This window comes from Myotis brandtii, unplaced genomic scaffold, assembly GCF_000412655.1.
Source record: "Myotis brandtii unplaced genomic scaffold, ASM41265v1 scaffold260, whole genome shotgun sequence".
Taxonomy (NCBI): Eukaryota; Metazoa; Chordata; class Mammalia; order Chiroptera; family Vespertilionidae; genus Myotis; species Myotis brandtii.
In genome coordinates, this window is record NW_005359881.1 from 1,582,255 (window position 1) to 1,595,299 (window position 13,045).

Here is a 13,045-nt window from a genome sequence, read left to right on the forward strand (position 1 = left end):
TTGTGGGGTCCCTTAGAGTTTAGGAGATGCACCCCTGTGGGGGAAGGAGAGCGAAGGGAAAGGGGTGGGCATGCTCCCAGGAGGGAGTGTGTGAGCTGGGTCCTTGAGTGTTTTAAAGTCTGGGGGTTCAGGGAGGTCTTAGGGGAGGATGGGTTTTGGTCTCTAGTGATTGGTCGGCACCAGGGGGTCATTAGTCATTGCAGCTGGTCCTGGGGTCCCCCGCCTGGTTTTCCTGCTTTTCTGGGCCTGGAACTGAAAAACACCTGGGGCCTAGATGCTGTCTCTAAGGAGGAAAGGTCTGGGGGTCTACATTTCATCACTAGTGATATGGAAGGTCAGGGGTCTAACCCACATGGCCAGGGACATGCCAGGGGAGGAAAGGCCACCTGGGGGCGAGGCCTGGCACCAGATTTATCCGTGGTTAGACACCCGGGGCTGTCCACCCTGGTGGCCTTCTGCATCTGCTGTACATTCCTTGGCCAGTTTGCTCAGCTGTCTGCCTCAGTTTTCCCATCCCACTTGCCAAGGAATCTCCCCAGTTTCTTACTAGCCTGCCTCCGTCTGACCGATGAGACTGTTGATGCCCAGAAACATTCGGTGATGGATGTGTGTGAAGTCGTAAAGACTGGCCATGACCAGGTTCTCGTCACGTTTAAATCATGCTTCGCCCAGCTCAGCAAATCCACGGACGTGAGGATTCCAGGGTCCACCCCGACATGAAGCAGGCTTCATTGGAACGGCAGCTTATTCCGCACCACCCGCACCATGGTCTGCCTGAGCTGCAGTCTTCAGGGGGAGATGGGAGAGGCAGCAGGACAACCACAGTGTCACGTTCAGGGCCTCCAAAGAGCACAAAGCCCTGCCCACACCCTTTCACTTTCAGAACCTACTGGTGGAGGAGGTAGGCAGACCCGGGCTTGACGGAAATGAAAACTGTCAGGAAACCCCAGGCCTCCTGTTTCGCTCTGTTAATTGGCGCCCATGCAGGCAGCTAGTTTAGCAGCGATTCCGCGGGTCTTCTGGGGCTCATCCTGATTGAAAGTGAAATGTTGAAAAGTACTTCTCGGCCTCTCCAAGCTTCCTGGGCTGCTCACACTGAGGTCAGTGGAGAGGGAGGCGGCCTTCACGATTCTATATTAGATGAGTTATTCAGGCTCTCAGATTCAGAAAATAATTCTCAGGAAGATAGTGATGGAGGAATCTGATTTCCTCCTAAAGAGAGATTTTCCTTGAGGCCACATGGAACTGAGAAGAGAAATGTATGGAAAAAATGCCACTGTGACCTTAAACACGCCATCTCGGGGTGCACCCCATAATGAGGAATGGAGTGCTATTAACATATACCGCACATGTTAATGACTCCACCGGCAGAAGGAAAAAAAAAAAAAGTAAAAAAGTTGAGCCCAGAGTCATTCTGGGAAGGAGGATTCTGCCAAGGAGATTTTAATGTCAAGAATGTATGAGAGGCTAAAAATAAGAGGCTCACGCGCATCCCAGAGCTGTGGGCGGGGATGTATATATAATCAAATTAAATCCTTCCTTTTCCACTTATGGAAAAATCCAATGGTAAAAATCGACTAGAAAACATTTAGTCATATTTCACTTGGATGATGCTTATAAATACCAATCTCCAGACTTGTCAAAATAAAACCACCAGCGCTTCCTGGCCGAGGTGCTAGGTAGACAATAGCAGCCAGCGACATGCAGAAACGATGAAGAGCTTGCAGACACATTGCGCCTGGAAAAGCCGCAGGAATCGGCCCAGGCTCCATGCACATGCCCGGGGGGTGACGGGGACCCAGGAGAGCTGGTGGGGCCCCGCCCTACCGCCGCCCCGGGGTCTAGATGAATTCTGGCTTGGACACAGCCTGCATTTCGTGCCTCTCAACCCTCTCCCGACAGGTGGTTCTGGAATCCCGTGATCTCTGCTCCCTAGAGAAAGGATAAAGCAGAAAGGTAAAATAATTGGACTTAATGGACAGGGGAGTGGGGACTTTAAGAGAGAATAGCTATGAAGAATGTATCAGGGATCAGGCATTGTGCTAAGCATGTTCCCTGTCATACCCCTGCTCTTCCTTCCCCACCAATCACAGCCCTCCTTCCCTCAGGTCAACACCAGAGCCCATGAGCAGACATCACTGGCTAAGAGGTAGGCACTGTTGTTAGCCCCATTTTACAGGTGAGCAAGCTGAGGTTTATGGACGTTACATAACTCGTCCAAGGTCACAGGTAGCTATGAATCCACAATGGTAGGATTTGAACCTCAGCCACTGGGATCCAACCCAGCCTTAAAGCATCCAGTTATTCTATTTCCTAAGAATGTCCCCTCCTATTCCCTGTAGTTTGTGCAGGAAAACAGCTGAAAAACAGCAAAATGAATGGAGTTGTGGGAGCTCTGCTACTAGTCACTCCGCTAAGCTCAGCAATGCCACTTGACTGGGCAGGCCTTTGTGTGCTTATCTGAGAAGTGGTCGTCACGCTCCGTGTCCTTCCGTGTCGGGGGCGCTTCCTGTGGACATGCTTGGCACAAGGAAGGGTCGACTCCGTGTGACCCGGGGCAGGTTCACTATAGAGGGTTTGTGGTCTAAGACAAAGAGCACGGGCCATGGCCCGGGCCTGCATTTCACTCTGTCTCACTAGTGAAGTGGCCGGGCACCCCTTACCGGAGGGGGAAGCAGATGGAGCTGCTGAAGGTGAAGTAGACCAGGGGGTTGATGGCGCTGTTCAAGGCAGGCAGGTTCTGGATGATCACAGACGCGTAGAAGCGCTGCTCGGTGTCAGGAAGGAGGCTGAAGTTGTCCAGCATGTCGAAGAGGAAGTATGGGCTCCAGCAGCAGATGAAGGCTGGGGAGGAGCGAGCCGTTAGCACCCCTCGAGGCCCCAGCCCAGGAGACAATCCTTAGCTCCTGGGGTCTCTCAGAAACATGCAAAACCGTTGTGTGCGTGAACCTTAATGTCATGTTCCCTTCAACACACACACACACACACACACACACACACACATACACACATACACACACTCTCTCACACACACACGCACACACATGCACACTCTCTCACACACATACACACATACATGCATACACACGTGTACACTCACACACATGCATGCACACACTCTTTCACACTCACACACACATGCACACACACGTACACACACACACTCTTTCTCTCTCTCTCTCTCTCTCTCTCTCTCTCACACACACACACATACACACACACCCCCCGCAGATATGCCTGGAGCTTCTCTTTCTGTAAAGAGCATCTGGTTGGACCGCTGTCGGGACTCCTTACTGAAAGCCTGGGAACTCTGGGCATGGAGGGGTGAGGTTGCCTTCCAGAGCCCTTTGCCCATGTGTGTGCTGTCGTGTGTAAGGGGGTGGGTGTTGGGTGTCTGGTTCTGGCTTCCCAGGGATGCCAACCCTGCTGCCTGGAGCAGGGCAGGCCCACCATGTCCCTTACATCCTTTGAGTACCCAGCTGGACCCTCACATAGCAGAGAACCCTGCTTATAATCAGCCCAGTGGAGAAACCTATCTTTTGACCTACCTACAGGGCAGGACAAACCTCCATTTCCTGAAGGTCTGCTCTTTCCATCCTGCAATGACCTTTGGAAGCCCCAGGGCACCTGGCTTCATCCCTAGCTCAGGATGTCTGACACACACGTGTCCCCTTTCTGTCTCAGAACCTCTCTGCAAGCAGCGTCTGTCTTACATATGCGGGAGTCCCTTACATATGTATGTGTTAAATTTGGTTCTTGTCTCTTGCTAATCTTCTCATATCTATTTGTCTATGGGACCAGCCAGAAGAACCTTGAGGGTAGAGGAAAGTTTGTTCCTCCCCCACAAGGACACCAGGGGGAAAAATTACTTTGCAGGGGGTAGGAGAGCACCAAGTTTGTTCCTCCCCCATAAGGACAGCAGGGGGAAAAATTACTTTGCAGGGGGTAGGAGAGCACGCCAAGACTTCCCGCTTGCCATGTTGCCTATGATAAGCTTATTAGAAATACAAATAGAACGCTGAAGTAGAAATAATAGATATAACTTCCAGGCAAAGGAAGTGGAGGAGAAACTAATCAAATGTTGCTTAGCAGTCAAGTAAGATGAAGATTGACAGCGGACATTGGCATTTGGAGTTTGTGGTGACCTTGATAAGGGTGGTTTTCCTGGAGAAATAGAAAAGAAAGCGAACAGAAATATTCTCCGGGGAATGAGAGGTAAAGAGTGGAGAAGTGGTGCTGGCAGGAGCGTGGTGAAGTGGGGCTGTTCCTACAGAGGCCATCCAGGCAGCTATCATTGTATGTTTATGTGCCTGCGACCCAGTGGAGGGAAGTGTGTGGGGAGGAGGAGATAATGGGAGACACATTCTTGAGTGGGCAGGAAGGAGCGGGCTGCAGGCTCAAGAGGACGTGTTGGGCACGGCAGGAAGCAGTGCCAGTTTATCCACAGCAATGGAGAGAAGGCAGAGGCACATGGTAGAGGTTCTTCCCCCAGTGCATGCGAGGGCAGGGGAGGGAGGAAGTTCCATTCCGCTTGGTAGTATTTCTCAGTGAAATAGGAATCAAGGTCATTAGCAGAGAGGGCCTCAGGAAGAGGACGTTTTGAAGGTTTGGGGATCACAAAGAGCACAGACCAATCTGACACAGATTAGGTGCTCCAGAAATACCCCCTTTTTTTCCTGAGGTGAGGTGGTTTTATGGGTCTTCAGAGTAGAGGACGAGGGAAAGAAGAGGGAAGAAGACAGGAGAGTGAGAGAGAAGATGCGCATCCGTTAGGGAGGACTTTATAGTGACCTTGAAATTAATCATCCAGAAGAAACCAACTGCCTCATCTGTCTTCCTCTTGCTCATCAACCTCAGCCTGGGGGCGAGTATGCATTCAAGAAAGCAACTGGGTCAGGTGGGTGCTGGTGAGTGTCCGCTTCAGCTAGCGGTCAGATTTTCTCCAAACTGTGCACCCCAGGGCCTCGGTGCACAGCTAGATTAATGAAGAGAGAGGTCAGGAACCTGAGGTCCTCCTTTGGAGGAGCTACAGGTAGACTGATCAGTTTCACACATTCCTCGCCCAACCAGACAGAGGTGGGCGTGTCTGCAGACAAACCCTTCTCTCCCGTGGACTCGCCACCACCGCGTCCCAGGTACCAGCTTGCTCTTGGAAAGTCCACGCAGAGCTGCAGCACAATCAGGAACGTTGCTTACCAAGAATGATGACCATGCTGTACTTGATGGCCTTGATTTTTGCCTTTGAGAAGAGCCCTCGGTTGTACCTGGTGCACAGCTTTCCATCTGCAGATTCAAAGAGGGAGTGGTCAAATGAAGTGCTGTTCCTGCCAATAGGAACATGGCCAGTTAGTCCCACCGCTGTCACTGGGCCACGGTTATCCTGCTCTCCCATACCCAGGGGGACCTCTTGGACATTTTTAGAGTAGAGATGGCTCTGGGCTGGATGTTGGAAACGGCTCAGTTTGCAGCTTACCATAAGATACAAACGTACTCGGACATCCAGGCTCTCTCAGGAGGCTTGGCTGGAGGCCTGGAGTCAGCTGAAGAACCTGGAATGAGCGATGTGACCACAAGGGGCGATGCTGAGACACCCATCATCTGATTGCCTTGGCAATCCAGGGCAAAGCCATTTTCTTAGAATGGATACCCCAGGCGAACTCATTCATCTAACTCAGAAACTCCACTCTCAACAAAGGCTCAAACCAGGGATATTAAAAAACAAAAACAAAACAACCCTGAAGGGTATGAGAATCCACTGGAATGTCAGCTTGATGGAGACAGGAACTTCGTATTTTCCACTCCTATGTCCTCGGAACTTAGTGAGTGATTAGTATTTGTTGACAAATTAATATAAGCCTCTCTCTCTCGTTGAGCAGTGGTAAAATAAAGGCTGGTGATGGGCAGAATGCAGCACAATAGCTCTTAGCTGGCAAATTTGGGGATGGAGATGTTGGATAGAAGGTCTCTGGATGTTGTGGAAGAGCTTTTACTGTGGGGCTCCAGTCAGCCCACATGCACCTTTGTGAGAATTGGGAAGGATGCCCTTCCTCTGGTCAGGGGTCCTCCCAGGGCACCTACATCATACGGGGCAGGGCAGTTGTCCCCTAGAGGCCAACCCCTGTCCTCACTACCTTGTTCAGCTTTATTTTCATCTCCTTGGGAGCTGGCACGGTTACCTTTGCACTGTTGATTCTGACCCCTCTCCAGTCCCATCCAGCCAAACCCAGAAAGCCTAGCACATCTGCTAAGGGACAAGAACGGAACAAAAAAGGCTAAAAGGCAGAGTTCTCAGTCTCCAGGAGCTTTCAGTCCAGCCTGAAGGATCGCACACACCCCACAGAGCTGGACATTGTGAGAGACCAGAACCAGGTCTGGATGAGAAGACAGCCACCCCCCATCAGGAACGACAGAAACAAGGGGCTTTATATGTGTGATGAGCTGAAATGCTAATTATAATGGATTTTTTATTTCTTGATGTGTACCCTGTGAGACCACTCTTAGGCCTTCAAGTCATTCTGTGCCTTTCACAGAACCAACCACATTTCAGTGGGATAAGCAGGCAAATACTTCACTAGCATTTACAGTGGTTTCCAATTGGGGCAACATCTGGACACATTTTTGGTTGTCACACGGGTGGGAGGTTACTCCTAGCACCTAGTGGGTCAGAGCCAGGGGTGCCGCTGAACACCCTTCAATGCACAGAACGCCTCCCCTCCCCACAGAGTTACCCAAACACTGTCGGCGCCAAGGCTGACAAACCCTGGTTGCTAAGGAGGCCTCTTGGGAAGATACAGGCTTCAGAGTCAGACCCCGGCTGTACCAATGACCAGCTGTGTAACCAGAGGCAAACTGCCTACTGCTCCCAGCCTCCATTTCCCAATTTTAAAAATGAGACGTGAAACACCAAATTCTCAGTTATGTTGAGGATTCAAGTAAAATAATGAAGTCAAGATGCCAAGCCCTATGCTGAGCATGTCAATTTTAATAGTATTTCAGGAGGACTGTGAGCTGCCTTTATGGAAGCGAGCAGAGGTATTACTGCATTTAGACAGTTTCTTATAGTGTTGTTACCTGTGTATAGGAAGTCTGTACATCCAAAAATTACCGGGGGGATTAGACCCACGGGAGGCCGGTCAAAAAGCCAGCAGACCCAATTGCCTCCTTTCCAAGTATCCTGTTTGCTGGGGAAGTGGCAGACTCCCAGGCAGACCGCGTTGGTTTTTCAGAAAAGTTCCCAGAATGACACTTGCGCTCTGAAATCTGCTTAAACTGGAAACGTGCCCTCATTTGCACAGAGCAGCTGGGCGACAGTGTCAGCAGCTACCTGCCCTTCACTCTCCCAGGGAGACCAGCGAGAAGCACCTTTAGTCCAGCCGCCCTGGGAAATGCAAAGCCTCCAGCGCCTAAGGCCGGCTCTTCAAACACCACCAGGCTACAAAGCGCAGTAATTCTCCTTTATTGGGAGATAAAAGGATTAATTCTACCAGCCCTGGCCCTGAACGGGAGTGAAAAGCAGTTACACTCAGCTGTCACTGTGCATTAATAGCTGGGGAAGGCTCAAGGCAGCAGGCTCATTAGATTCTGCAAACCGCCATAGGCTGTTTCAGCTCAAGCCTGAGTCCCTGGCGGGGCCCACGCTGGGAATTAGTCTCCAAGAGGCCAGTTCCTGCTCCTCACCTTCCCCACACGTCATGCCCCTTTGGAGCCACTGGGAATCCATTCCTGTGGGTTGAATACCGGAAGGGGGGAGGGGAGAGGAGAGGCCAGGGGCCCTTGTTCTCCTGGGATTTTAAAATGAGGCAGAATTTATTCGTGGCCGGGAGGGGGAGCTATCTGTGGACCTATAATGAGTGCAGGTGATTTGTTAACAAGGAATCTACCTAGTAATCTACCTAGTAATGTTTTAGAATAAATATTTTTCATATGTTAGGAAGTTTATATAGTTCAGGTTCATTTAAATAATTAAACATGTTAAGAAGGTATGTCTGATTTCTACACTTTTTAAAAGTTGAAATTTGTTTTTGATTTCTGACCACTGATGGCCTCTTTATCTACAAATATAACCCAATCCGCATGTTACGTATTTTTAGTGCATTATGTCTCACCTGCTTAACTGTGAAACTATGGCCACTTCTGAGGGTTTTTTCTTTTTCTTTTTTTGACCTTCTGGCAAACCAGAGGTCATGGTTAGCTAGGAGGAGGTATGACCTAGCTCACCTAACTCACAGCCTTTTCTGTTCCTCAGCTCCTTAGCTCAGACAGACCCAGGACCCCTGACAGGCCTGAAACCATTGTGGCAGAAACAAATTAGCTTTCACCAGATCCTTTTCCCCCGAGGCCCACAGCTAGACTACATTTCCCAGCCTCCCTTTCAGCAGGGTGTAGTCATGTGACTAAGTTCTGCCTATGGGAACATGGGAAGAATCCTTGTACACTAGAACCAGGCCTGGATCATATAAACCACCTCAGTGCATGCCCTGTGGGTGTTCTGAGTGAAGTTTTACTGAAAGGGAGTTGGGGGAGGTTACAGTGGCCATCTCAGGCTCAGTCTGCTGGGAGCTGGTGTGTTGGGACAGGGGGAAAGCATGGGCCCTATTCCACTGGCTTAGGGTCCAGGATTGTTCTGTGGAGCAAAGGCCGCTTTCTCAGTCTGTGAACTCAGCTCAATAAAAATGTCTGCTCTGGTGTTTGGTGAATGGATGGTGTTTTCTTGGACAGTCCTCTCTTTTCACCCCAGTGTCCTCCTCCTGACCAGGCCTGAGAGACTGGGATCACCCCAAATTCTGGCTCAAAGGCTGCTTAGCAGGTCCCTTGGCTGGTATAGCTTGGCCAGGCTCGCAGTCCCCCCTCTCCCTCCCCATTTCCAGGGAGGCCAGGTGGAGGAGGCAGGGCCTGCCTGGGACAGGGAAAAGAAGGGGGGACTTCGAAGGGGGTCTGATCTGCCCGCTGGGCCCTGGCACAACAGTGCAGGCTTGCTGTATCCAGAGCCCAAGCTCCTATTAGCTAGAGGAAAACCTCGGTGAGGCAAAGTTTGCCAAGAGTTGGGTACTTCAGATTAGAGCAGGGGTGGGCAAACTTTTTGACCGAGGGCCACAATGGGTTCTTAAACTGGACCGGAGGGCCGGAACAAAAGCATGGATGGAGTGTTTGTGTGAACTAATATAAATTCAAAGTAAACATCATTACATAAAAGGGTACGGTCTTTTTTTTTTTTTAGTTTTATTTATCCATTTCAAACGGGCCGTATCCAGCCCGCGGGCCGTAGTTTGCCCACGGCTGCATTAGAGGCTTACCTGAGCAGTTGGAAATCACCATCTCCTGGGCTTTGCTTTTAATCCAAATGGTTCGGATCACAACGGTGTAGATGACGCTATGGAAAGGAGAAAAGGTAATAAATGGCTGCTGGGTGCCCACCAGAAGGACACAGGAGGGTGGCTTCCACTTCCTGAGTGTGCAGTATGGAGGGAGGGGTGCTCTGTATTTGCTGATTATAGACTCAGAGCCGATTGCAGCTGAAAGGCACCAGAAAGATCAGCTGGACGCAGCTACTTTTTGAAGTGAGGAGGCTAAGGCTGGTGGCCTTAAATTTCTCTAAGATCACCCCAGTGGTTAGAGGTATAGTTGAAATTAGAATTCAGACACAGGGCTTAGGGTGAGAAAGATTTAGATTTGTAATCGGCTCTGCTGCTTGCTGGTTGTATGACCTGGACGTTAGTCTTTACTATGGCCCCATGGTTCCTGCCTCCAGTGTTCAGGCCTCTGTGTGATCCTCTCCATTGGGTGTGACGGGACCTGTGACTTGCTTCTAATCGATGCATGGGATGAAGGTGATGGGATGAAGATGATGGGATAAAGGTGATGGGATGCTCATGGTTACATGGGAGTGTAGCATCTGTCTTGCTAGTATCTGCCTCCATTGCTGGCTTTGAAGAATCATCCTGGGGCTGCAGAATCGTGAGTCCTCCAACCCCAGGGAATTAGTTCTGCCAAGAACTTGTGAGAGGTGGGGAAAGACCCTTCTCTGATGGGCAGCCCAGCCCTGGCTGACAACTTGGTGGATGCCTTGCCTCAGCAGATGACCCAGATAAGCCATGAACAGACTCCTAACTCACAGGAACTATGAGATAATAAAGTGTGTTGTTTTAAGTCATCACGTTTATGATCATTTGTTATCAATCAACAGATAACATAGCAATTAGAGTAAGATAGCCTGAATGTATATGTCCCTCCAAAACTCAAATGTGGACATGTTAATGCCCGATGTGATGGTATCTGAAGACGGGGTCTTTGGGAGATGCTTAGGTCATGAGGGTGGAGCCCTCATGAATGAGATTAGTGCCCTTCTAGGAAGAGACCCTCGCCATTCCACCACGTGCAGACAGAGGAGAGAAGTCTGCAGCCTGGAAGAGGAACCTCACTGAACTCCGCTGGTACCCGACCTCAGACTCGCAGCCTCCAGGACTGTGAGGAATGCATTTCTGTTGTGTACAGTCTGTGGTATTTTGTTGTAGCCCAAACAAACAAAGACAGTGAGCCCCGGTTGAAACTGGAAAATGGAGTTAACAATACAAACCTCTTCGGAGATTTCTGGGATCAAATGTGACAACATTTAAAGGACCAGCCACAGTGCTGGAAAATTAGCCAAGGCTCAATAAATGTCATTTTCTGTCCTTCTCTCTTCCCCACTTTTCACATAATATCACAGCTCCTCTTATGCGATATAATATGTGCCTAACAGGAAATCAACATGTTAATGACTCAAAAGCAGCGGCAAAATTTCTGTCCCATGTCCCTTTTGGTAAATATAACAATCAATAGCCTTCTTTCATGTCATTTGACATTTCCAATATATGAAGTATCTCCATTGAAAACTTGGGGGGAAAGCACTGCTTTATTTTAAAACCCCACCAGCTTCCCTCTTGAGAACCACTGGGTAAGAGAGAAATCGGAGCTCTAGTCTACAGCGGCTGAGAAGGCACTAATTGCTTTTAATGATCTTTAGAATATAACTTAATTAATGACTTGTTAAAATGCTCTGCTTCTTAATGCTTCTGCTGTCTTGTTCAGCCGACCCCTCTGAGCGCTCTAAGAAAGCTAGAGGCCTTTTTGGAGCATCCCCCCTTCTCCTCCGATAGCTGCCCAGGGATTTTTCTGGAATTTGCATGTCTACATTAAAGAAACAAATGAGAACAAAAATTACTAGTGAGTCTATTCTTTACTCTAACTCGAACATTTGTTAGAGCAGGGAAACTTTTCCCCAAGGAAATGAAATCCAAGGAAATATACAGCCACAGGAGGTGCTGTATATTATAATTGCAAGTCTGGTACTTAATTGATCACTAATTCAAATATTTATTAACAATTGAGCAATAATTCAAATATTTATTGACCACCAACCACATACACGGTGGGAGTGAATAAAGGTCTTACGTGTTAGGGGTGTGGGCCTAAGTCACCCCCACCTCATCTCTTTTTTTAAATATATTTTTATTGATTTTTTACAGAGAGGAAGGGAGAGGGACAGAGAGCTAGAAACACCAATGAGAGAGGGACATTGATCAGCTGCCTCCTGCACACCCCCCACTGGGGATGTGTCCGCAACCAAGGTACATGCCCTTGACCGGAACTGAACCTGGGACCCTTCAGTCCACAGGCCGATGCTCTATCCACTGAGCAAAACCAATCAGGGCTCATCTTTGTTTTTTCAAAATATATTTTTATTGATTTCAGAGAAGAAGGGAGAAGGGGAGAGAAAATAAAACATCAATGATGTTAGAGAATCATCTATCAGCTACCTCCTACACACTCCACACTGGGGAATGAGCCTGCAACCTGGGCCTGTGCCCTGACCAGGAATTGAACCGTGACCTCCTGGTTCATAGGTTGATGCTCAACCACTGAGCCATGCTAACCAGACCCCACCTCATCTCTAAAGGACCAGTGGGGCAAGTAGAAAACCAGCACCAGCTTTACTGTTAGCCGGGAAAATGCCTAGTAAGGAGGGCACCCCTTTAATTTATTACCCAAATCAGGCCACTTCTCGGGGTGTAACAGTCACGCATCAGAGAGACCTCAGAATGATCTCTGTCTCCTCTTTCTTCCTCATTTCTTTCTTTGAAGTCATCAGCAAGTTGTGTGGTTTGTCCCTGCAAAGTGTCCCCATTACCTGCCCTGCCTCGCCATCCCCGCTCTTCAGAACCCTTACCATCTCTGTTTATGTGTGTTGGTGGTTTTTCACTGTGATCAAATACACAGAACATAGCATGTATCATTTTTACCATTTTTAGGTGTGCAGTTCAGTGGCATTAAGTACATTTACATTGCTGTGCAACCGTCACCACCGTCCATTTCCAGAACATTTTCATCTTCTCAAACGGCAGCTCTGTCTCCATTAACCACAAAAACATGGAAAGCTTCATGAATTGATGTGCTATTCTTACCCAGAGGTCACACTATCTGCCCGGCATCACTCCAATCTTAGTGTGCTTGCTGCCGAGGTGAGCACCCCTTCTAGTCTCCTGCTGATTATTGTCTCAGTCTTCTAAGATCTCCACTCTGCTACCATGTCGGATGCTCATCCCACCATGGGAGCTGGTGCTCCCGGGCAGAGAACCGTCCCCTGGCTCCAAAGCCCTCCAGCGCCCCCTCTTTCCTACAAGATGATACCCAGTGTCTTACGTGGAGCACCCGAAGCCTCCCTTCGTCTTCCTCAGCCTTCCTCACCTTGATCATTACCATCCTCCACATAAGCATAAGTGACACACATAGTCTATAATACAGCAATAAATATTATATAATACATTGTATATGAGTATGAAGGAGCAAAATGCTGTGAAGATATAACGTAGGGCAGTGATGGCGAACCTTTTGAGCTCGGCATGTCAGCATTTTGAAAAACCCTAACTTAACTCTGGTGCTGTGACATATATAGAAATTTTTTGATATTTGCAACCATAGTAAAACAAAGACTTATATTTTTGATATTTATTTTATATATTTAAATGCCATTTAACAAAGAAAAATCAACCAAAAAAAATGAGTTCGC

General features: G+C 48.8%; 1 protein-coding gene across 1 annotated transcript in view; it reads right to left on the reverse strand.

Moving 5' to 3' along the window:
* Positions 1-1,793: 1,793 nt before the first annotated feature.
* NPSR1 (neuropeptide S receptor 1) overlaps positions 1,794-13,045 on the reverse strand; it is a 65,805-nt gene continuing 54,553 nt past the window's right edge. Inside the window, exons 6-9 of the mRNA XM_005868075.2 lie at positions 9,294-9,370; positions 5,197-5,283; positions 2,664-2,844; positions 1,794-1,932 (exon numbers count right to left, since the gene is read on the reverse strand). Coding sequence (XP_005868137.1) covers positions 1,842-1,932; positions 2,664-2,844; positions 5,197-5,283; positions 9,294-9,370 — 436 coding nt within the window. The 3' untranslated portion in view covers positions 1,794-1,841. The remainder of the gene's footprint in view (positions 1,933-2,663; positions 2,845-5,196; positions 5,284-9,293; positions 9,371-13,045) is intronic.